The sequence below is a fragment of the Hibiscus syriacus genome, unplaced genomic scaffold, assembly GCF_006381635.1.
Source record: "Hibiscus syriacus cultivar Baekdansim isolate YM2019G1 unplaced genomic scaffold, ASM638163v2 tig00004797_pilon, whole genome shotgun sequence".
Taxonomy (NCBI): Eukaryota; Viridiplantae; Streptophyta; class Magnoliopsida; order Malvales; family Malvaceae; genus Hibiscus; species Hibiscus syriacus.
The window spans coordinates 1574584-1599895 of NW_024062032.1; the positions used below are offsets into that span (position 1 = coordinate 1574584).

The 25312-nt window shown below is 34.2% G+C and overlaps 2 protein-coding genes across 5 annotated transcripts; one reads left to right on the forward strand and one right to left on the reverse strand.

The window, feature by feature from the left end:
* Positions 1-1980: 1980 nt before the first annotated feature.
* Positions 1981-14206, forward strand: LOC120198803 (DNA-directed RNA polymerase IV subunit 1-like). 4 transcript variants are annotated; one of them, XM_039200071.1, is made up of 19 exons: positions 1989-2238; positions 4621-4744; positions 5271-5391; positions 5515-5639; positions 5898-5951; positions 6028-6252; positions 6899-7054; positions 7192-7287; positions 7381-9333; positions 9727-9896; positions 10005-10071; positions 10153-10271; positions 11145-11290; positions 11861-12120; positions 12217-12390; positions 12472-12609; positions 13166-13431; positions 13572-13683; positions 13762-14206. In XM_039200071.1, the coding sequence occupies exons 2-19, from the start codon at positions 4649-4651 to the stop codon at positions 13927-13929; spliced, it is 4446 nt and encodes a 1481-aa protein (XP_039056002.1). In that variant the 5' UTR covers positions 1989-2238; positions 4621-4648; the 3' UTR covers positions 13930-14206. The 4 variants fall into 4 exon arrangements, with proteins under 4 accessions (XP_039056005.1, XP_039056002.1, XP_039056003.1 ...); XM_039200072.1 differs by having other exon boundaries at positions 4636-4744; XM_039200073.1 differs by lacking the exons at positions 1989-2238; positions 4621-4744 and having other exon boundaries at positions 5367-5391; positions 5515-5644.
* A 148-nt stretch (positions 14207-14354) lies between these two features.
* On the reverse strand, positions 14355-19008 carry LOC120198804 (primary amine oxidase-like). The gene is made up of 4 exons (XM_039200075.1): positions 17616-19008; positions 16574-16687; positions 14785-15326; positions 14355-14697 (listed from the first exon to the last, which is right to left on the reverse strand). The coding sequence occupies exons 1-4, from the start codon at positions 18960-18962 to the stop codon at positions 14487-14489; spliced, it is 2214 nt and encodes a 737-aa protein (XP_039056006.1). The 5' UTR covers positions 18963-19008; the 3' UTR covers positions 14355-14486.
* Between the last annotated feature and the right edge of the window lie 6304 nt (positions 19009-25312).

A 25312-nucleotide genomic window follows, 5' to 3' on the forward strand; every position in this document is an offset into this window, starting at 1 on the left:
GTCAACGACAAAGGGTGGTATTCAACATTGGTTTAGGGGTTGAAATGAGAATTTTCAAAGTTTTGGGGATTTTTAAAATTGTTTCAAAATTTTTGTGTTTTTCAAAAATATAATTTTAATTTTTCAATGTTAAATAAAAATTTTATAATTACCAGAACGTGACACGCGCCTTTTAACGGTAAAATTTAACGACAATTATGCTTGAGCACCTAAAGTGGTAACATTTATAACATTAGACACCTAAATGATTCAAAAAAAAGTTTGAACACATATTTATAAAAAACGATATAATTTAGGCACTTATTTATAAAAAATATAATTTATACATTTATTTTATAATTAAGCCATTAAAATAATACGAATAACACGCAAACATGAACCGAATAACACGCAAACATTAAATGTGTTAAGATCTTATAATGCAAATCAGTAGCGTGTCACAATTTATAATAATTTAAATATAATTAAAAATATTTTAAAATAATACAAACGATCTATATATACAAATAAATGGTCTAAGTCTATAATAATTTAAATATGATTAAGAATATGAGTAAGTATTTTAAAATTAAATACTTATACAAATATACAAAACCACTTTATTTAAAATCAAATACAAACATACACATATAATAAATAATTATATGTACTTATTTTTAGTGAGAAATGTATATACTCACACCAATGTAAGTTCCCGTTTAACTTTTAAGTGCAAGATGTGCATGCTTGGTGTAATTATATATTCATTTTAATTTTAATTTTAATTTTTTTCAAAAGGAATAATGAGAGATGTAAATACTTAAACCGATCTAAATATGTATTTATTTTACTTTATTTTTTTTATATTTCAAAAGAAATTAACCTATAAAAATTATGTCAGATATATTTATTTTATCGGATAAATTTATTTTAATAGACATACCTAAAATTATATTAAATCATGACATACGTTCGAATATCTAAATATCCTATATAAAAATTGGATATTTTAAATTAGACCTCTAATTTTTTTAATCTAATATAAATCACTATTTTACCGATTCATAATTTAGATATCCATTTTTAAATCAAATTAAATTCGAATATGAAAATACACAATTTTAATGGTCAGAGATGGACACATGATTTTATGTTAGGGGGTGAACTTAAACTTAAGAGAACGAACTTGAACGCATAAAATTCTAATGGGACAAAAATATATTTTCAATAGAAAATATACAAAAAAATTAAAAATATATGATAATTTCAAATTTTTGGATGAACGATCGTCCTCTCTATCCATCCTACTGGCCAAAATTAGGTGACTATTATATATATTTTTAATTTAACAATGATATAGTTTAGAAATAGATATGTTATGCATTTTCTACCCACCAATAACACACTAATATATTTTATATCTTTTAAAAAGAGTGTTGGATCGAAAAATATTTGAAAAAAAATGATTAATCGAGAATATTTTATTTTTAATGTGATTTTTTCGTCAAAACGCCGAAAACAAGAGCGACACAGTAACCTACTGCGACCGAAAAGAGAGTAAACTATATTAGTCATTTAATTATTATTTTAATAATTCCATTATTATTTTTTTAAATCCTACTTAAAAATTATATTGTGTTCACATGCCATTATAAAGTTAATGATGTTATCACCACAAAATAAAAATTTATTATCTCATTAATTTTATTTATTTTTAACAATATATAATCAAAATAAAATTAAAATGTAATACTATATATGATTTTAAAAAGTAAGAATAGTTAAGAGAGAAAATAGAACTAAAATGATAATTAAGTAACTAAATAATTAGTTTATTCAAAAATAAAATTGATCCCAGATTCGTAATTAGATCGAAGAACAGGGATAATTTGATCCGACAGAAGGGAAAAAAGCAGACCCTTTCGGCATTGGTCTTCAAAAGTCTAGTTCTTGAACTGGGTGGAATTATTTTTGTCTTCGTTACAAACCGGCGGCGTCTTTATCTCTCTCTTTCTCGTGTGTTTTTTTCCCTCTTTTAACAAAAACCCAATTTCGAGGTTGTTGTTTTGACCCTAATTCTTTCTTTTATTTATAGTTTTCCCCACTATTGTCTCTCTTTTCTAAATAGCTTCACTTGAAAGAGAATGACTTTCATAATGATGTTCCTTCTATAACCCCATCCCTCTTTATCTCTGTGTTCTCATTTACTCATCGAGAGTGTCGTTTCAGTGGAAGAAGTACATTGCCTTTTCATCGGAAGTGAGTAAAGTTTGTATCTTTGTTTTAAGTGTCTTGATGTATTTTGTTTTTTGGATTATGGGTATTGATCAATGCTGCATGTTTATTTGTTTTGATTGGCTTTCAGTGTTCTGTTCTTTTGCTTTTCCGTGTTTTCCTCCAATACGGGTTTTTGGCTGATTGTCATGATCTTGTTCGTTTTTCCACTTGATTATGGTTTTTGGGACTTTTTATTCAATAAGGAGGTTTTTCTTGTTCTGCATGGTGGGTTGTTTTAAAGCGTTTTCCCTTTGTTGTTTGTGGCATTGTTTTGGTTTCAAAACATGGAGCATTAAGCAATGTGCTTGGAACTATCATGTTTGTTGATGAACTTGATCGTTATATCAGTGGTATTTAGATGAACTTTAGCAAGTTAAAGCAGGGGATTCTGTTTTTGGTTTTGTATGATTGATTCAGCGTTGTGAGCAGTGGTCGATCATATATTGGTTCTTGTGTGTGTTCTTATAGTTCATGTTTTACTTCCAATCAGTGGTGTACTCTTCACTACCTGTCGGCAGTTAATGTTGATTGACCTGATCAAGAACTTGGGATTATCTATATGATTAGTTTTAGTGGTTTGCTATTATAATTTGTGCTACTGTTTTTTTGTGTTCATATTTAAAGTGATGATGTCCATGGCTCATGCATTTTTACTATGATCAGTTGACCTAGTGAGTACGATGCTTGTTTCGAAATTTTTGTCAATGGTGATGTGCATTTGTTTCATTTGGGGCGGGTTATAGCTGCTATAAATGGCAGTTTGAATTCTGATCCGAGGCTTATTCCAAAATTTTCAGTTCATTAACTCCACGTTTTATTCTCCATACTGGTAAGTAAACTTGACCAGAATATAAAGGGTAGCTCTTGTATGCATAGAGGTATATGGACGGTTTATGGCCTAATAATGCATACTTTCCGGCTTGCTGCATTTACTTGGTTTCTTTTAATGTGTTTGATTGCCTGTTTATTTTTGCTGACCTCCAGACTATTTATTGCTTTTTTTTTTTTTTTTTGCATCTAAACATTTTTTTTGGATAAGATTTGAAGGCCTCATTAAAAACCTCCTTCTTGATTAATGGAGCTTGTATAGAAGCTTCTTAATCATCGGAAGGAGGAAAAGAGTGCCTTATAATTTCATTATAGAAAATAGAATTACAACCTTGGAACAACTATTCCAAAAAACCCTTACAACAATACATGAGCCAGAAAACCAAACTAAAGAAGCCAACAACATAAAAATCAACCTATACCGGCCTTTGCTAAAGCATCAGCATCCATATTCGCTGTCCTTGCAACCCATCTAAGAACCCCCCCCCCCCCCCCCGAAAGTTCTAAGACTATCAACAATATCTCCAACAATAAAACCATATACAATTGGACATGAGTCAATAGTATTTATCCAGTCTACTGCAACCCTGCAATCACTCTCAACAATCAGCCTATCTTTAACCCTCCCTTGAAAAGAGGCAAAGAAAGAAATACCCCTTTGTTGGAGGTCCTGAACCAGCCGGCTCCTGAAAAGAACCTAGGATTGCACCAGATTGATCCCTCATAAGACCCCAAGACCTGATTTCTTCCAATCACTGCTAGTGGCTGCATCCACATTTACCTTGACGAAACCCATAGGGGGAGGTAACCAAGGGATTATAGAAGACTTCAAGAAATTGTAGGACGAATAGGAATCCCCTATAGAAGGATCTAAACATAATTTCCATCTTTTGGTAATGATCTATGAGCATAAATTTTCTTGCCCCTTTGTTGACTTTGATTATGTTCCTTTGGACTAGCATAACAAGAGAATCAGTCTTTAAACATTTTTGGATAATGAATTGAATTCTTTGACCGAAAAGGTGGAATGAAATCTAAATGTTCATCATCTTTATTGATGTAGTGCTTTATTTTGGAAAAAGTACAGAAACATGTTTAAGATTTATTTTGGAAAAGTACAATCTGGAGTTCTGTCCAGTTCTTTATAATGGAGCACCCCTTTTCGTCCGTTCAGTTGCCATAGGCAACTGGCTTGGGATATTGCATGGGCTTTAGATTAAAGAGGTAGCATTTAACAAAATTTGACAAGCCGATTCTCGCTCTAGAATACCTTTCCTCCAGTACATTTTTGGACCTCCATAATTGATTTATCGGTTATTTATATTACTATGGGTGTGTTGTGCTCATAGATCTTCATGTGTTAAGACTTTTTCAGTGTGCGTTATAATTCCTCGGCAACTCACTTTTTATCTGGCCTTTGAAATAGATATAGTTTAAAGCCTAGTTCTTGTAATACATGTTTAATTGTCTTATCTATGTCTTTGTATTTTTATATTAAATTTCATTTGAATGCTTCGTGGCATGCTATATTGATAGTTTATTGGTCAACAGAAGTCGAAAGCCAATGTCTTCCCTGGAAAGCGACTTGTATGAAGAGGAAGAAAATCCAAATGCCTTTCTGACTGGCATAAAATTTCATGTCTCCACAGATGCTGATAATGTAAGTATATTTCAATACTGTTTCATGTTTACTTGTATGCTGGAACTGTTAATACTATAATTAGTTGATTATTTTGGATTACCCAATCCATGTCCTCATTGTAAATAAGAAACACAGTCCGATATGTATGCTTTATGCTTATATTCTCTTTGGGGTGCCTATCTCTCTCCATGTAGATCCTTATAACTATATATATATATATTTTTTTTTTTCATTTTAGTTTGCGAAATTCCTTTCTATGATGCCCACTCATTGTTAACTATTTTATCCTGCCACTGTCTTCCTTCCTCTATGTCTTAGCCACTGATTCTTTCTTTCTTTTTTCGTTTCTAAGAACCTTTCTTTTCGTTTTTCATTGTTGAAACAAGCGTATTATATTGCGCTCCATGTTTTAAGTACAACGTTTGCTTCATGGTTATGTATGCCTTATTTCTGTACTTTATGTTTCACATTGTTTTGGACATGGCGGCAAACTATCCCATGTGACAATTTGAGCACTTATCATTCTTTTCTGATATTGTGACAGGAGAACATGTCTATCATGGAAATTGCTGCACCGGGTGAGGTGTCTGATCCTAGGTTGGGGTTTCCGAATTTTTCTAATCACTGTGCTACTTGTGATGCCACAAATATGAAACAATGTGAAGGTGGATGTCCAATTAAAAATTTTAGATCATATTTTGTATTTGTTTACTTTTTTCTTCATGTAGCTACTTTTTTGTTAATGTAGCTATCATAAAGTACCGATTTCTTTCCATTCATCTTTGCAGGCCATTTCGGGGTTATTAAATTTCCATACACAATACTCCATCCTTTTTTTCTTTCAGAAGTTGTACATATATTAAATAAGATTTGTCCAGGATGTAAATCGATCCGGAAAGATATATGGATGAAGGTCAGGTACCTCTCCTCTTCTACTGAAGATCATCATACTGCTATACTTTTTCCTTTTTTTCCATTGCAATATAATATTGTTTATTACTTTTTATCATCCTAAAGAAAAAGAAAAGGATAAAATAGAAATTATTGGAGTGAGATTAACCTCCAGGATCTGATTTTCTGATAGAGTCTCCGCATGCTTTCTTTCTTTTTTGAGCAAAATATGTTCCATAGTACGCAATGTTGATGGTTTATTTTCCCATGCATGTACCAGGGTGCTAATACTGTAGCCAGATTACTTGGAACCATGGGGTGTAAATATTGTGTTGTAAGTTCGTCTAGCTTCTTGTTTCCTTGATTCTTTTTTTCTTACTTTCTCTGTGCTAATGATGTCTGGTGAACAGGGGAATTCAATAGACTGGTATCCACCCATGAGATTCAAGATAACGTCAAAAGAGCTATTCAGAAAAAGTGCAATTATGGTAGAGGTGAGTGAAAGTTCTTTAATGAAGGTCCGAAAGAGAGGAAGGCAAGCATTACCTGCAGATTACTGGGATTTTATTCCAAAAGATCAACAACAGGAAGAAGGTTTTCTGAGACCACTTAGAAGAGTCCTATCACATTCCCAGGTAGCTTGTTCTTTTCCAATTCACAACTCTTTTTGATATATGCTTTGCAATGAGTTTATAGTGCTCTTTTATTACCTACTTTATGTTGTTGTCATGATATTTACTAATACTACTTTTTTCCTCAATAAAAACCCTTTATTTTCTTTGTTATATTTTAACCATGAAGCTAAAGAATATCTTAATTTTTTAATTCTTAACAATATCTGGTGGTAGTTTTGGAGGGTGGAAGATAGTGAGTTGGTTGTTTCCCTAATAGTTTTGGGATCTTGTCGTACAATAATATCATTTTACTTAATACTATTAGTGATTTGAAAACTATAATGGGTTTTAATGGGATTCTCCTCTCTATATAACCATTGTGATATTATAATAGATAAAGCTTTAAATGGGCTTTCTTGGCAAGGAAAACTGTTGTCACTTGCATGCCAGGAAGAAAAAATGAAGGGAAAATATTTCATAACTAGTTTCTCGTGTAAATATATCCCAGTTGCTACAGTACTTCAAGGGTATTTTTGTTTTGGAAATTATTATTCATGTCTCGGATATTCTTTAAAAGCATTGATGCTGCCCGCCCCTTCCCTTATATAAGATAGACCTTCCTTTTCCTTACCATATTAACAAGTAAATAATGCCTATTGGTTTTCAGGTTCGACAGTTGTTGATGGATGTTGATCCAGAGTTCATTAACAAGTTTATTTCAAATGCGGACTCTATTTTCCTCAGCTTTTTTCCTGTGACACCTAATAGTCATCGAGTGACAGAAATAATGCATTCATCTTCCAATGCACAGCGACTGATCTTTGTAAGTCTTTCTTTAAATATCCACATTTACATGCTTTAAAGGTCTTTGGTTGATATGGATGGGTTATCTAATTATATACATTTCATCTATTTTCTTTTTGGTTTGGCTGAACTTTCTGATTAATGGTTTTGATGTAGGATGAAAGAACCAGGGTGTACAAGAAACTGGTTGATTTTAGAGGGCTAGCAAATGAATTGGGCTCTCATGTATTGGAATGCCTACAAATTTCTAAGGCAAGTTATATTGCTTATTTATTTATTTATTTTTGAATTGGTTCAACTTTCATGAAACCTTATGCTTTATTCTTTGATTACATCAATGTGCAGCTGCATGTGGAGAAGCCATCAAATGAAGATTCTTCGCTTATTTCTTTTCTGAAAAAGAATAAAGATTCTAGTTCCAACATGTCTGGTTTAAGATATATGAAAGATGTTATTCTAGGCAAGAGAAATGATCATTGTTTCCGCATGGTTCTTACTGGAGACCCGAACCTTAAACTGTATGAAATTGGCATCCCATGTCATGTTGCCGAGAAGTTGCAAATTGCTGAGCAACTGAACAACTGGAATGAGGAGAGACTAAAAACTTGTTGTAATTTGCGTATTCTTGAGAAAGGTGAGATTCGCATCAGGAGAGATGGTAAATTGGTTAGAATTCGCCATGATGAAAAGGTCCAAGTGGGCGACACTATCTATAGGCCGCTAAACGATGGGGATACGGTGCTTATAAACAGACCTCCTTCTATACATCAACACTCTCTCATTGCTCTATCTGTTAAAGTTTTACCTGTCAGTTCAGTTGTGTCAATAAACCCTCTAATTTGTTCCCCTTTTCGTGGAGATTTTGATGGTGATTGCCTTCATGGCTATGTTCCTCAGTCTATCAACACAAGGGTTGAGCTCAGCGAGCTTGTTTCTCTGAATAGACAGCTAATCAATGGTCAAAGTGGTAAAAATCTGCTCTCACTCAGTCACGATAGTTTAACGGCTGCTTATTTGGTCAAGGAGGATGGGGTTATATTGAATCTATTCCAGTTGCAACAGCTTGAAATGTTTTGTCCCAAACATTCACCGTTACCTGCAATTGTCAAAGCTCCTCAATTGAGTAGTTCTGTTTGGACTGGAAAGCAGTTATTCAGCATGCTCTTTCCTCCAGAATTTGATTATGTTTTTTCTCCAAGTGATGTTGTTATTCATAATGGAGAGCTTATATGTTCATCTGAAGGGTCTACCTGGCTACGAGATGCTGATGGCAACCTCTTTGAAAGTCTTATTAAATACTATCAAGGAGAGGTCCTTGGCTTTTTGTATGCTGCCCAGGAAGTTCTTTGTGAGTGGTTGTCAATGAGGGGTTTGAGTGTTTCGCTCTTAGACATATATCTATCTCCTGACTCAAATTCACAAAAGAACATGATGGATGAAATCTTTTATGGTCTGCAAGAGGCAGAGCAGACTTGCAACTTTAAGCAGTTGATGGTTGATTCTTATCATGATCTCCTTGCTGGAAATGATGAAGAAATTAATAGTTTTATGGCTATGGATGTTGAGCGGATGTGTTATGAGAAGCAAAGATCGGCTGCACTTAGCCAAGTTTCTGTTGATTCTTTTAAGCAAGTTTTTCGTGATATTCAGAATTTGCTCTACAAGTATGCAAATAAAGACAATTCGCTATTCACCATGTTCAAAGCAGGGAGCAAGGGTAACTTGCTGAAGTTAGTACAACATAGCATGTGCCTTGGACTGCAACATGCACTTGTACCTTTATCATTCAGATTTCCTTATCAGCTTTCATGTGCAGCATGGAATAACCAAAAGTCTCACGGCTTAACCCAGAAAGTGAATGATACTGATGAGTCTGCTAAGAAATATATCCCCTATGCTGTGGTTGAGAGTTCTTTTGTGAAGGGTCTGAACCCACTAGAATGTTTTGTTCATTCAGTGACTACTCGAGACACATCTTTCAGTGACAATGCTGACCTTCCTGGGACGCTTTCACGACGGTTGATGTTCTTCATGCGTGATCTATGCACATCGTATGATGGAACTGTGAGGAATGCATATGGAGACCAGGTTGTTCAGTTCTGTTATAATATTGATAAGGGTATATCTAGTCCAACTAGTTGTGCTGACAAATTAGCAAGTCAGGGCAAGAGTCTTCCTGATGGGATAGGTGGCCAACCTGTTGGTTCATTGTCTGCCTGTGCTATTTCTGAGGCTGCATATAGCGCATTGGACCAGCCAATTAGTCTACTTGAATCTTCACCATTGCTGAACTTGAAGGTTCTCTCTCTCTCCCCCCCCCCTTCCCGTCATGCCACCCCTGATGGCGTTGTAAAGAACTAGAAAACATCAAAGAAATTTTCTTTCCTTTCCAACTTGATGAGGAAATTGGTGACTTCGGATTCTAATTACTACGTTGAAACTTACGTAGTGAAGTTTATAAGAACCATATAACAACTTGATGCTATTGAGAACAAAAACACATGATCTTTATGTGCTCATGATCAACTACGATACATGATGTTTTGTAACATATCATCTAGTAGATTAAGTCATGATTTTTTTTTTATGTTCATGTACCACCACAAGGCACTCTGCCAGTTATTATTTGTTGATGTATAAATTATTGCAAATGGTTGAACACTAACATATTATTCTGATTAAATTGTTCAGAGGGTTCTTGAGTGTGGTTCTAAACGAAGCAATGCTGACCAGACTATGTCACTATTTTTATCTGGTAAACTTGGAAGGAGAAAGCATGGTCAGGAGTATGGAGCCTTAGAAGTCAAGAATCATTTGGAGAGGTTGATATTTAAAGATATTGTGTCTACTTGCTCAATAATGTGAGTTTAAATTCCTTTCTTTTTGTCTTGTCCTTGTTTTATGCTTTGTTCTCCTGATTTTAACTTTAATGCATTCTTGAGATTTATTAACGGGTTCTATGGCACTAGTTTCTCTCCACTGATGTCTAGTGAAAACCGTTTTAGTCCTTGGGTTTGCCATTTTCATGTGTGCAAGGTAATGTGATACATAAATGTTGTATCTATGTTGATTAAACTTCCACTTCAGAGTTTCACCATAAAAGTATGTACTTTCCAGGATCTTGTGAAAAAGAGGAGGCTTACTGTGCATTCTATTATTGATTCTCTTCACATGCACTGTTCCAATGCCAGAAGAATGTGGAAAATCGATTTGCCTGACTTGCAAGTTACAAACAAGTAAGTTTTCCCATTTTTACCATGCCTAGTTGTTGCCAAAAAGAGTTACTCGCTGGGACATACACTGGTAATATGTGTAGCCTGCGTACACTCCACCAGCTTGCAGTTTCTTACTAGCTGTATTTACTTCAAGTGTTCTTTTCTGAATGTTCGGTTCAAACCCAACTTATACATTTCTTTGTACTTGTACTAAATTTAGTAAAGAAAAATATACCAAAAGTAAGATGCAAATAAAATATCATAGATAAAACAAAATAAAATAATGAGGGAAGAAAAAAATTGTAAAATTTGGTGATCTTTCCTAGAATTTCATCTTTTTGTTATATTTATTCACCATCCTTCCGCAATTTTACTAAATGCTTGCCCCTTATGTTTCTTAATTCCTATACACCTAAGTAGGCCAAGGATATAGGAATAAAGCAGATTTCAGTCATCGGAATTACTTCTTACATATGTCACTGCTCCTTCATACCTTTAGCTTTCTTATTTATGCTATGTGGATGTAATTAAAAACCTTTTCCCTCTATCTTTGTACTTTTTTTTTATTAACTTCTGATGGAGAAATAGAGCTTCAATCGTTTGTTTTTATGACCTACACCTTAGTTTTGGCCTGCTTTTGTGGTGCACATCAATCCAATCTCACCCTTTCTAAAAGTTGTATGATCGGATGCATGAAGAATTATAATCACCATAATTTACTTTTTTTCATTTGAGGGCTTGAAGGTATCAAGATATTGCTTCCAAATGTAGTTGTTCCAATGCATTTGAGCTCTGAAGGGTGGGAAAAGGAAGCTTAAATTGAATCCGCTGGAATTATTTTTTTACTTTCTAAAGCTTTTTTCTTTTTTGCTTAATTTTTTGATTGAATGGCAGGGATTGTTCTTTTAATGACTTGCAAAATAAAGATGATACATTTTGTATCACTGTCACAATAGTTGAATGCTCTAAAAGTTCTCGCATAGAATTGGACGTGATTCGAGACATGGTGATACCTTCCCTTCTGGAAGCAGTGGTAAAAGGTTTGTACTTCTTATGTCCAAATTGACTGGTATTATGAATCCCATTTGAGGGCTGATTTTTTGTAAAATGACTTAAACCTATATTAATGGTTAAAATTCTTTTAAGAGACAACTTGATAGTGATTGGGTTTAGCATCATCGTTCTTCAACATCTACCATCAAAATTAAGTATATATAGCTGGAATCTAAATTTTCCATGTGGATTGCCATTAGACTATTTCTATTACTCTTATGTTCTTGAAATTATTGAACGTCATACACCTTCCCGTAGTGTGTACTTCCTATTTATCCATCACTGTTAGTTCTCTAGTCTGTTTATTGGTGGGAGTTCTAATAGTTGAACTTGTATCATTGTATGACCCAATTTCTGATAGGGAAAACATAATCTATAGGGTCTATTCTAATGTAAAAGACAATGTAAACCACTAGAAAATCAAATAGCCTAAAGAAGTGACATCCTTCTGAAAATTATGTTTTCCTACATTGTTTATGTAGATATGCATTACTAGTTGATTACAAGTTGGTGATATTCATCTTTTTTTCCCTTTGAATTTACAAAATTTTCTTTAGGATTTCCGGAGATCAAGAAGGTGGATATTTTATGGAACGATGAACCGAGAGCCTCAAATTCTCATAAAACTGCTAATGGTGAACTTTACTTGAGGGTTTCTGTATCTGGTGCTTTTGGTATAACAAAACTCTGGGGTGTGCTTATGGATGATTGCCTCCAATTGATGGATGTGATTGATTGGACACGAAGTCATCCAGATAACATAAATCAGTTTTGTTTGGCATTTGGAATAGATGCTGGATGGAGATTTTTTCTCAAAGTTTGTTTTCCTTGTAATTCGTTCCCTTGTTTTCTATTTACAGAAAATCATAGGGGTAATTGCGTATATTAACTTTCTCATTCCATTCTTTTGCAGAATATGAAGAGTGCAATATCAGATACTGGCAAGACTATACTAGACGAACATTTGTACCTTGCCGCCAATTGTCTGTCAGCTACTGGGGAGTTTGTTGGCTTGAATTCAAAAGGCTTGAAACAACAAAGAGAACACGCATTTGTCTCTTCCCCCTTCATGCAAGCATGCTTTTCGGTTAGTTCCCGTCATTGTTTCTACTTTGATGCTTGAGTAAGACATTTTTATAGTCAACTTAGCTTTTTACAATTGTGGCAGAATCCTAGTGCTTGCTTTGTCAAAGCTGCTAAGGCCGAAGTTTTGGATGATCTTCAGGGGACCATTGACACACTGGCTTGGGGAAAGGTCCCTCGTATTGGGACTGGTGGACATTTTGATATAGTATATTCTATGAAGGTATTTTGTTTAGTTCTTGCTGTTGTTTTAAAGTAGTAGCCTTGCGGATTAGATTTGCACTACAGTTGCAATTAACTGATTGGGAAATGTAGGGTTTTGAATGTGTCTGAAATCTCCCTGTTTTTGGTTCTAAAGAATGGGGTGACACAACATACTGTCAACTTCTTTTATGAATGATGCATTTTGAAAGTGATAAGGAGTTAAAGGACTGAGGCTTTATTACTGTGATTGATACCGAATAGAGTTGTGGTAATAGGTTATCTCTTCAGAATGTTGGTTTTCGAGAGGGAGCAAGTTTGCTGAGTGAAGTACATATAGAGGAGTATGCACTGTTTTTGTTCATTAGAAGAATATGCATCTTAATGGTAAATGTTTCTCGTCTAAATCTTGTAAGGATCCTATGGTAGTATCACTAGACTTAGAACTAATGGGGTCAAAGATTTCAATTTTGTATCTCAAGCACTGAATGATCCTGTGCATGAGTACGTTTTGATGTTATTTGTCTTAGCTATGTTATAATCTTGAAGTTTATATCCGTGCCATTATTATTTTTCAGGATCAAAAGCTTGAAGAACCATTTGACGTGTATAAGCTGCTGCGAGAATCTGTGAATTCCAAGAAGCAGGATATAGAGTTTCAAGTACCCAAAGCTTTTAACTCTAAGTCCGAGAAACATAGTTCTCCGTTTGTGGGAGCTTTCTGTGGTTCTGCCTTTGATGAGCTGAAGAAGATTGAAACAAAAACAAGATCAATCTTGAGAGGACTTTTAACCTTGAATGACGTCATGAAGCTTTCGCGCGAGTTAAGGAATATTTTGCACAAGTAAGCTTGCCTCCGATTAGCAGTTATGTTTTTAGTGATCAAGTTTTTCCTCCATTGAATGATTCCCTGTCCTCTTTGTGGCATAGTACATGGTATTGGTGATGTTATATTCTCTGAGCCCATGGTTGTGTTGACTGTAGGTATCCTATTGATCACCGGGTAAGCGAGGCCGAGTGGGATACCTTGATGATGGCATTGTACTTTCACCCTCGAAGAGACGAGAAGATTGGATGTGGAGCTAAGGAAATAAAGGTACACTATCCTGCAAAATTGGAAATCGAAAGCAAACCATGAGACAATTCTGATGCTTCATTTCCCTATGTTTTGCAGGTAGTAAACCATCCCGAATATCCAAATACTCGCTGCTTCTCATTGGTAAGAACGGACGAGACGTTTGTAGACTTCTCGTATAGGAAGTGTATTGTTGGGGCTCTGGAGGTGATTGCGCCTAAAAGGGCAAAATCCTACAAGTCAAGATGGTTACAATCTGGTAGTTAGTAAACCAAACTCCATGTGCATGTAAAAGACAAATGTGCAAGAGAAGAAGGGGGGTACTTTGAACAGATTTTAAAATCCTTTGGTTGAACTTTGAATGTAATTTTGCAGTCCTAATAGAATAGGGTAGGTGCTTTCCTCAGCTTCTTTTTGCTCCTTCTACTGGAACTTGTTTGTCTTTTAAAATGGGGGGCAGAAAAGATCCAGTGGAAGCAGCAACGATAAGCTCTTAAAGTTCCACCCCATTTCCTTTTGTATTTTCCATTAATACATGTGGTAGTACAATTAACCTAATTATGCTTCTTCTAATCATGGCATGGCTGTATGTTCATTGTACCAAAAATACCACTTTTGAATCTGTGGGGTCTCTGGAGTGTTAGAAAATGGTATGATTCCAGCGAATAATATCCATCTTTTGTACACAAATGTTATTACCAAGGATGATGTTCATTCATTATCAACCATTACATGAGTTACCGTTAACCTCTGACCATATTTAAGCATGGATCCCCATCCATGCTAACTAACCATTACCTAAGATAAGACGTACAAATTCATTTTCATGCAGAAGCTGCATCCCTGCATACTGGTAAATCCTTTTCGACATTGGGCGGAGTTCGAAGAATCGGGTTGCTCTCGAAGAAATTAACCGGCTTCAAATCGAAGCTCGACGACACCGTTGGCATTATAGGAAAATCCTCCTGGCAGGGAATGTGATGGAACCCTAATGTGTACCAAACCACGATGTCCTTGTTCTCTATCGGTCGATCCCTGCCAAAAAAATAAAAACATTTAAATGAGTACGTTCTCTATGATGATCATTTTGAAGTTAAAGAACAATCTTTTTTTCCTTTTTACCTTTCAGACCAAACAGCAAGAGTGTCATCACCCTGGCTCTGGTAAACAAATAATCCACCAGCCCATTGCTCGCTTCTGTTATATGGAGTGACCCATATTTGGTTATTTGTGAATGCACCTCTCCTCTGTGGCGGATCGTCATGATCGAGCAAACTAGCGGCTGTGCCAGCAGGAACGACCTTGTATCCGACGGGGTTCCCGACCCGAGTCTTCTTGGTCGGATTGATCACATGAAACTCCGAAGGTTCATAGAGTTTAAGCTGAATTTGAGCATCTTTCTCCGTTTTAGCAACATTTCTTACAACTTTGAGATAGCTTTTCCTTGGTGATTCACCAGGAGAAGTGTCTTGTCGTTTGATATTTAGTTGAACGAAGGAGTTATCTGAGCCGTCGATGTCCATGTCCAAGTAGAAGGTGATGAAATGATCATGGATGACACCGATGACGTTTTCGGACAAAAGTGTGCCGAAGAGATTCTCTTCCACTTGATTCATGTTGTCGTATTCACTCCCTTTCACCATCAAAATGCCGCTCAGTCCAACCTATGTTCAATATATTCAACATACCACACGATTATTTCAGATTGAGACCATATTTTTTTGTCAAACATAAGTTGGCAGAAAATATCCTTAATTTTTTCTTCCTCGAAAGATTGGTGAGCTTTCTCACTCACTTTACCTGTAAAATAAAGAATTTTCGAGTGGAAAGTAAATTATGTTGGATTAAATTATTGGCACATATATTTATAATGTATCACACGGAATTAAATGACCAATTATGTTATAGTTATTAAAATATAAAAATCATAAATTGTATTTATAATTTGATGAGGGACAACATTATAAATATTAAATAGTGTCTAACCTATACCTAATAAGTGTCTGGACTATAATCGCCATTAAATTTGATCATTATTTTACGTGTGTCAAACATATAAAATTTTAATTTTTTTATTTTAAAAAACACAATATTATAATTTTAAAAAACTCAAAAATTATTTCCTCAAACGTTGATCGCCTAACGTCGGTCTGTAACTGTCACCGTTGACACCATCAGAATAGTCTTGCCACCACGATCAAAATCTAATGCCCTACACATCGTGAAACTGTCAATCGTCGTGAAAATCACCGCGAAGGGTCGTCAGATATTTAGGGCTCCCTTTATTATTTTTCGACGATTTCGACAGCCGCATTTGTCTGTACATTATACGACCGTCAACATTGACTTCCTCGCCCTACTCCTAAAAATATCTAGTCGATAGTAACCCTTCGTCTCCGTAGATGGGGGATGAGAGGGAGAGAGATGACGCATGAGGTTTGATTTTTTATTTTTTTTTGAAAAAAACATATTTTTATTTTAAAAAAATAAAATAAATATAACACCAGACACCTAAAAGTATAACGAAGAAAATATTACTTTTAACGAAAAATTCTTCAAGCACCAAAAGTCAATTTGAGATATAATTTATGAACTTATTTTTGTATTAAGCCTTCATTTTATATAAAGAGATAGTGATCTCCAAGAAAAAACTTGTATTATTCTTGTCCCGTCAAATAATTTTTAGGGCAAGAGAAAATTTATCTTTTTAAAAGATAACAAAAGTAAAGATTTAGAGATTTCAATCATTACTTATCTAAAAAAAAAATCATTCAATTAATTCAAATGTATTTTCGTATATAATATTTTATTCTTGACAATCTGATATGATTAAACCTTGGATTTAGTGTTTATATCAATTAAATTTTGATCGAAACAAAAATACGAATGAATAAATAAAGAGTTGACTAACCTTAACCCTGATAAGTCCATCTGTTTGGAATTCCCAATCAACAATATAATCATAGTTAGCAACTGATGCAGCCATTCGAACCACCAATGTCACCTTTGGACGCACTTCCTTAATCTGCAAAAATAACAAAATTGTAACCAAGCTATATTTTTCATGCATCAATCGGAATAAAATAAGGGTAAATTACATTGTTGTTCATCCAATTATTTTCTTATTCTTTTTCATCATTAACGTTTAAATAGATTCAAGTTAACAATTAAACTTTAAAAAATTATGTTTTAGTCACTTTAACTTATTTTATTTATATTTTTTTAATAATATGACATATTTTATTATTATTATTATTATTGTCACGTAGGATTATAATAAGAAACGAAATTCAAACACCCAAATCATACCTCAAACTTAAACCTAAACTCCAAATTCTACATCAAAATAATTAAACTCTAAACTCTAAACCAAAATAACAACATAAAAATCCCAATTCATAACAACATAAAAATCCCAATTCATAACACCCAAATCCTAAATCGTAACACCCGTCCCACAATTAGAGTTTGTGGATGGAATTAAGGGTTTAAATGAGTATGAATTAGGGTTATGATTTGGGATATGATTGGAGGTTTTTAATGATTTTATTTATTCATTTTAAAAATATATTTGATATTAAATATTAAAAAAATATATAATATCCATAATAAATTTAATATTAAAATAATTTATACTATCAAAGTGACCAAAACATAAATAATTTGAAAGTTTAGTTGTTAAACTAAAACAATTTAAATTTTAATTATCAAAATAAGACTAAAAAGACAATCAAATTGGATTTTGATGGACTCAACTTATTAAAATCTCAAATCAAAATGGAATTCAAGCCGAGTCAATTCAAATTGTACATTAATTAAATTTTAATTGAATCGAATTTGACCTGGATATTAAATCTTCAACCAAATGCATCGATGGCAATAAAATAAAAATAAAAGATACTAAATGCACATTTCTATGACTTGAAAAAGTATCAAGACTCAAAGATTCTTACCTCCATTCCCGTGATTGGACTCTCGGCATGACGCCACCCTATATCACCGGCGTAACTCTCAAAAACGCAAATCATATTTGATCGGACATACGGCACCCCATCACCGGCGGCGAACACCCCATCCATATAATACGCATTTCTGGGGCAATCATTAAGCGGGTCAAGTGGCATAGCTTGCAACCCGAACCCGTATTCACCCGCATCCATGTATGTCTTAAAATACCATGCATCAGTGGGGTCCATGTAAGGAACAAACAATTCAGACGTAAACCCTTTGTACATCACATCCCTCATCACCTCACCGTCAAGGTCACGGACCTTAGCCCGGGAAATCACCACACCAGCTCTCGGGTCGGGTTTCAAATGAAATTCCCAATTTGCCCATTTCACCAAATGTTCATCTTCTATGACAAAACTCGGACCCTTGGGCTGTTCAATGGATATGGGGTTTAGTAAGTTGAGCTCCTGCTGAAGCTTCTTCTGCTCCGAGAAACGGTAGTCGGTGTTGGCGGCTTTCGGTATCGGAATGGCCCGGCCCGTATCCGATATCTCCACCACTTCTTTCGTGTCCATGTCGAGTAAGACAGTTAAACCTTCGATTGGTCTCATGTAAAAGTTTACAGTGTCTTTCATGGAGTAGCACTGGACCTTGATTAACCTCCGGTTCTCCTCTTTTTTCCCGAACCATCCCAAGGAGATGGGTAGGCACGCCAAATCATCGAGGTTGACCCCTCGATCCATGATCGTACGGTTGAACTTGGCGTTCGAAAGTGGAGCCCAGATAGACGACGTCATGTCTTCTATCGTCATCGTCGGGTAACCGGTCGGAGGAACCGTGTTTAGAACGTTCACTTCGTCGGTTTCTAGGTTGACGCTCAGCACGTGTGACACCCCATTGGCGCGTGCCACGACGGAGGCTATTCTGGGGAAGAGCGGTTGGCCTTTTTCCCATTGACGGACAAGGTCTTTGTCGGGTTCCTCCAGGACAACGGAATGGGACGCGTAGTTATTGGATGACTTGAAGAGCGCGTGGGAAGAAAGAATGGAGCGGACCTTGTTGAACTCTTGGACAGTGAGCGGGTCGAGTGGATGGCGAGGGACAGCTGACTCGTGGCGGCGGCGGCGGACCCGGTCGAAGGTGGAGGCGCCTGGCTCTTTGGTGACTGTGGGTTGTTCTTGTTTGGACTGGAACCGGTTCTTGGAGGTGCACCAGTGAGAGTTAGTGGCGCAGTCAATGAGGGTGGTGAGGTCAGGGGGTGGCGCGTGGAGGAGGTGAGTCCATGTGAGGAGGAGCAGGAAAGCTATGGCGACGAAGGAGAAGAGGAAACGTAAGGACTTTGATTCCATTAGTGTGTTTTGTGAGTGAATAAGTGGAGAGTACAGGGATATGACGAGCAGATAATTATAATATCAAATAAAGAGATGCTTTAGGAATCTGGACAAGGTAGCAATTTGACTTACATGCTCATCGATGCAAACGTGGTTGGTGTACGTAGAAACCTCAAAATTGTTTGTGGCTCCAGGTGGTGTGAGCCATTATCAATTTGAGTGAGGGTGTCGATGTAAATAGAGGTTGAACCTAAAAAATTTATATTCACACAACTTAGACTTAGGTGTGAAATGAGAATGATTTGAACTCGAATTAAATCGATAATATGATAATTAAATTTGATTTGTGTCTAACATGATATGAATCTAAAACTAAAATTAACCTGATAAATAATTGATATTATTCGATCTGTTATCAAACTGACATATTATAAACTTGACTTGTAAGACACAATTGATAAATAATCCGACTTATTATTGAACTGATCTGATATTTACTTGATTTGTAAAATACCAAAGTTGAAAGGTTTGTTAAAAACCTTCTTAAACCTACGAACACTGATTCAACAAAAGTACGATTCACAATTTCTAACTCAGCAAAACCAACCAAACAAAACATTCAGCAACCCCCAAGCTGCAACCGAGTCAGGAATATCCTTTCTAGGCAAACATCCTACCACCATGCTTTGAATAATTCCGCCCTCGACATACCTTCTTTCGTCAGAAAGTCAGACATGCCATTTTCAGTTCTCAGAACATAAGATAAGTGAACCTGAGTTAAGGCTCGAGACAGCCTATCCACCTTATCGAAAACACTCCACCATTTCCATGGTCTCATGAGAGGAGAAGCAATCCAATTCAAAACAACCTAACAGTCTGATTCTATCACTAAGAAAGATTTACCTGCCCAACCTGCCTCTACGAACACTGACAGCACAGTTTTGATGGCTATTAATTCTGCATACTCCGGTCCCAAACTCTCCACTGGCCCGGAGAAAAGAATTCTTACCTCACCCGAATCTGTTCTGAGCACCCCTCCACAACCTGCCCTTCCAAGCCTTGCTGCCCCATCCACATTAAACTTTGTCGCACCTGATGATGGCGGGCACCAATCCGAAACAGACTTACTGGTTCGGTTTAGATCAATACAATTCAATGGACATTGCCACCAATTACCCTCTAATAAAATCCATGTAATATCCTACTTTTATCCATATAAACGCTCTCATTTTGGAGCAAAAAACCAGTTCATTTTTAGCTATCGTCTTATCTTTAAAAATTGTATCGTTCCTGGCCAACCAAATACTCCAGAGCCCTGCTGCTAAGGAAACAAACCAAGCTGATCTAACATAACCCACCCAATTCACGTTGAAACAAGAATTGAAAGAATCAGCAAATGTTCCATTGATTTCAATCCCTGCAAAAGACCACCATGCAAAGAATTCAATCCAAAAACCTTGCACAAACATGCACTCAACAAAAAGGTGATTCGCATTTTCGACATCTAAATCGCACCATGGACACTCGAGTCCAGAATTAATTTGAACTCCCCTTGAACATAGGAACTCCCAAAACAGAATTGATTGCCCATTTCCATCTAAAAGCAAATCGATTCATCCACTTGGTTACCCCATCTTCGAATAAATTCCTTAAAATGCCCATCCAAACAATCTAAACGTTCCTGTTATGAGTACTCATGTCAAGCCAGTTCGAATCTTCTTTGCCATATTTAGCGTTTACCACTTTCCTCCAAAGAGCCTCTCTCTCAGTTGAATACCTTCACCCCCATTTTGCCAACAAAGCTCTATTTTTTTATTTTTAAATTAATCACCCCCGCACCTCCATGTTTCTTCGGCTTGCACATTAAACCCCACTTAACCCAGACTAGTTTCTTCGATCCCTCCCTAGCACCCCAAATGAAGTTTCTTCTAATTTTATCAATCTTCAAGAGCACTGCCTTCAGAACTTCGAATAATGATAAGTAATATAGGGGCAATGCGGCTAGAACGGAGTTTGCTAATACAATTCATTCTTCCTGTGAAAGATAATAATCTGCATTTCCAACCTGTCAGCTTTTGATAAAAATGCTCCACCACCGGCTCCCACATGCTGATTTTTCTAGCGTCTACCCCCAGAGGTATGCCCAAGTATTTTAGAGGGAGCGAAACAATTCGACAGCCACAAATTTGAGCCTAATAATCCAACCTGCTAACTTCCGTAGATGCCAATCATGCAAGATTTTTTGAAGTTAATACCCAGTCCTGAGCAAACCTCGCAAAATACGCTTCACATTGATTATACATTCTTCTTCCGGTCTTAGGAACAAGATGGTGTCATCCGCAAATTGAAGGTGAGACAAATATAGCCCATGTACAATGTTACTTATACCCTCAATCTCCCCCATTGCCACTGCATTCTCAAACAATTTATGTAATGCTCCCGTCACCAAAATAAATAAAAATGGTGATAGAGGGTCCCCTGTCTTAACCCTCTCCTCATATGAAATTCCTTCGTCAGAGACCCGTTGAGTAAAATTGAGATTTTAATTGTCTTCTATAGCTTTCTATATTAATTATGATCATTAGGTATTATAACCATTAAATTACTTTTATTAAATAATTAATTTATTGATTATTAATTTTATTAGATTAAAAATTAGATTATATAAAATGATTTTAAATATCAATAAGTTTAAATATTATTATGATGTAATAATTGATTAATAATTTAATTTTAATATATATATATATATATGTATATGTATGTATATATATTATATTATACTATATTATATAGGCTAGGATCCAATTATATAGTATAAAAATAAAAAGTTTTACAATTTTTTAGGATCGTTGGATGAGGAGAAATCAAAGGCTGAGATTAACAGTAGAAAATGAGAAGATATTCATTGGAAAAAATAATGAGTTAATCTCAGTCATTGATTTCCCAACATCCAACGATCTTAAAAATGTGTAAAACTAAAAAATTTACACTACGTGTAAGTGGATCCTACCCCTATATATATATATATACTCAACTTGATATTTACTTAATTTGTAAGTTGTAAACTTTTAATTGACAACTGATATTATAACACAATAACTAATAAAATAATTCTTCACCATTTAAAGTACATAATTAATTATGATCATTAGATTTCTATTATAATGTGACAACTAACAAAATAAAATGTATTTTTAAAATATATAAATAAATTCAAGTATCATCTAAATTTGACATCATCCATAAATCCGAACATTCAATCTTAAACAAAAAAACGTTTTCTCCCTATCGGGCTCGAAACCAAAAGCTTAAGAAGATGCCCAATCAATCAATGACCTCTTCTCTCACGGTCTCACTACTCCATATTTCATTGCCACTCTACCCAACAGTGGTTGGGGTATGAAGTTAGGTAATCGTTCTGGTTTCAGTCGAATCCTGTCAAGTCAAGTTAAATCGGATAAAGGTCGTGTCAGGTGAATTTGATGGTTTAACTCGGATTAGGTTAGGTTTGAGTCAAATCAATTCGGCTTTTTTTAGGTTGATTTGATATCAAATTCAGTTCGGGTTTGGATCACGTTAATTTAATGACGATTTGTAATTTGTAATTGTATATGATTTGGAGTAAATTACAAAAAAAATATAAATAATTATGGGTCAATTTTAATAAAAACATAATTTTAAGGACTAAATTGAACAAACATGAAATTGCAAATTGCAAATTGAAATTTAAATATATTAAACAACACGCATGGATGAGAGATCAAATCAAAATAATTATAAAATATTAAGTTGAAATTAATATAAAAATGGACTAAATTGAATCCATCTAAAAAGTTGGTGAACAAAAGTTTCTAGGGTTTAGAGATTATGATATAATTTATAGAGTTTGAAATAAAGTTTATTATGTGATATAGTGAGTTTGAAGTAAACTATAAAAAATATAAATAAGTATGAGCTAATTTCATATTCAAATACAATTTTAAGCACTAAATCAAAATAATTGTAAAATATGAAACTGAAATTAATATAAAAATGAATTGAATTGCATTCATTTTAAAAGTTGAGGAATAAAAGTTTATAAGGTTTCGGATATTATGATATAATTTTAAGGACTAAATTGATTAAATATAAAATTAAAAATAATAATTTAAATAAAACATGCAACAATCAAATTAAATAACTATAATATTTATATATAATATGTATGATGAATATTATGATACATGTATATATAATGTGAATTGCACTTATGTATCCATTATACTTATAATATTATATATAATATACTTATGTATATTATGTATATAATATTATAGACATAAGTACATTATATATATGCATGTATATTATATACATATGTATACTTATATTTATATATATACTTATACTTTTATATATATGCATAAGTATATATATATATATATATAAGTTTGTGTGTATATATAAGTGTATGATGTATGTACATAAGTATGTATAAGCATGTGTGTATATATATATATATTTATGTGTGTGTAATTATGTATGATCAATGATGTATGTACATAAGTGTATATAAGTATATATATATAAATATAAATATAAATATATACATACATATATGTACATATGTATGATGTATATATATTTTATATATGTCATAATTTTATTTTTTTAACATAAAAGTAAAAATAGTAAAAATTATAATGATTTAAAAGCTTCATCTAATGTTCTCTATAATTAACTTTGGTTCACATGGATTGTCGCATGGCAACTTGGTAAATCCTTAAAACTATCAACACCATAAATGCAAGGGCCCCACCTCCCTTATTCTTCTTCAAAACCGGTGACAAAGTGACGAAATTAGTGGAAATTTTTAACTTTTAAAAATCAAAAGCAAAGTGGGTTACAAGTGGATTTTTAACTTATAAATATTTAAATTAATTTTATATAATCTAATAAAATCATGTTAAATAAATTAATTATTTAATAAAATTAATTTAATAAAATTAATTTAATGATTATAATTAAATTTTATAATATAAAGATTATAATTAATATAGAAAATAAATTTATTAATTTAATTATCATAACTAATAATTTGTTTTAACTTTTAAAAAATATTCATATTAATTATCATAATTTATTATTAATTCAAAATCTCGTAACTTCATCAAAATTTCACAATTTCATAAATTGTAACTTATAAGTCAGGTAAATATCAAGTCAGGTAAATCAGATCAGTTCAATTACAAGTCAGATCATTTACAAGTTTAGTCAATTACATGTCAGGTTCATAACAGTCGGGTTGATAACAGGTCGGGTAATACCAGTTATTTATTAGACTAATCTTGAGTTTGGGTTCATATAAGCCAGATGCATGTTGGGTTCGATACATATTATCGATTTAATTTGGGTTCAAATCGTTCTCAGATCGGGTGTAGATTGGGTTTAGATCCACAATTTCCAAGTTCAACTTGGGTTCAAGTCAACATCAGTTCAGACTCGAATCGATTTCGAATCACCACCACCTCATGTCACAAACAATTTTAACTCAAATCAGTTTTTGTAGGCCGAGTAGCTTTTTACATCCTTAAATAGTGGTTTACGCTGCCATGGCTGTAGCGAAAGAAGAATGTATAATGAAAGCTTGAAAATTAGTGGAGGATGATGAGAGGTTGAAGGAGAAGCATGAAAAGTGTGAGTGCATCCTCCTTTCATAACCCTAATCGGTCAAAACATCATTCAATCAGGAAATTTCTATTTTTTCTTTAATTTTTAGTCATATTACAGTTGGAATAAACAATTGTCTCATTCCATCAGATTCTTCTTAATCCTCTGGTGAGTCACCAATTGCTATCGTAACAGTTCAACAATCCTGCTTCAGAGCAACAACGGCAACATAAGGCAACTTTATAGGATCAGTGTAGCAATTTCACAACAAAATATCATAATTAGACCAAGAAATACTAACTTGCTCCCATTATACAAAATATGTTGAAATTAATCTGAATATGATCATAAACATGCTAAAGTACAAGCTCAACCTAAATAAAAATGCTCTAAATGATACTTCTTTAGAGAGTTACCGGATAGCCTAATAAGACTATTTTGTATATGAACATAATTGTCTACAATATGTATGAGATTGATTTGGTTGTAAAAGAGAAAGTCATTGATTCTGTAGTATGCATCATGCTACTGTCCGATTCTATAATACAATTATTTATTACTACTTGATTATGTAATGTGAATACATATTATTGTTCGTTAAAGAAATAAGAAGTATTATGAGTACTATGAACTCAACTTGTGGAGTATTAGTGGATGGATGGGTAGTTAGGATTTATTGTATGTGTATCCATTTATCATGCTTGACTGTTCTATGC

What these genes read in the sequence shown, in the direction of transcription:
- LOC120198804 (XM_039200075.1), bottom strand. Translation starts at nt 18,962, where the DNA reads ATGGAATCAAAGTCCTTACGTTTCCTCTTCTCCTTCGTCGCCATAGCT. An exon ending in ATGGACTTATCAGGGTTAAG is followed by an intron (nt 15,327 to 16,573) that starts GTTAGTCAACTC and finishes TATTGAACATAG; the next exon opens with GTTGGACTGAGCGGCATTTT. An exon ending in CTTGCTGTTTGGTCTGAAAG is followed by an intron (nt 14,698 to 14,784) that starts GTAAAAAGGAAA and finishes TTTTTTTGGCAG; the next exon opens with GGATCGACCGATAGAGAACA.
- LOC120198803 (XM_039200071.1), top strand. Translation starts at nt 4,649, where the DNA reads ATGTCTTCCCTGGAAAGCGACTTGTATGAAGAGGAAGAAAATCCAAAT. An exon ending in GACTTGCAAGTTACAAACAA is followed by an intron (nt 10,272 to 11,144) that starts GTAAGTTTTCCC and finishes ATTGAATGGCAG; the next exon opens with GGATTGTTCTTTTAATGACT. An exon ending in TCATGCAAGCATGCTTTTCG is followed by an intron (nt 12,391 to 12,471) that starts GTTAGTTCCCGT and finishes CAATTGTGGCAG; the next exon opens with AATCCTAGTGCTTGCTTTGT.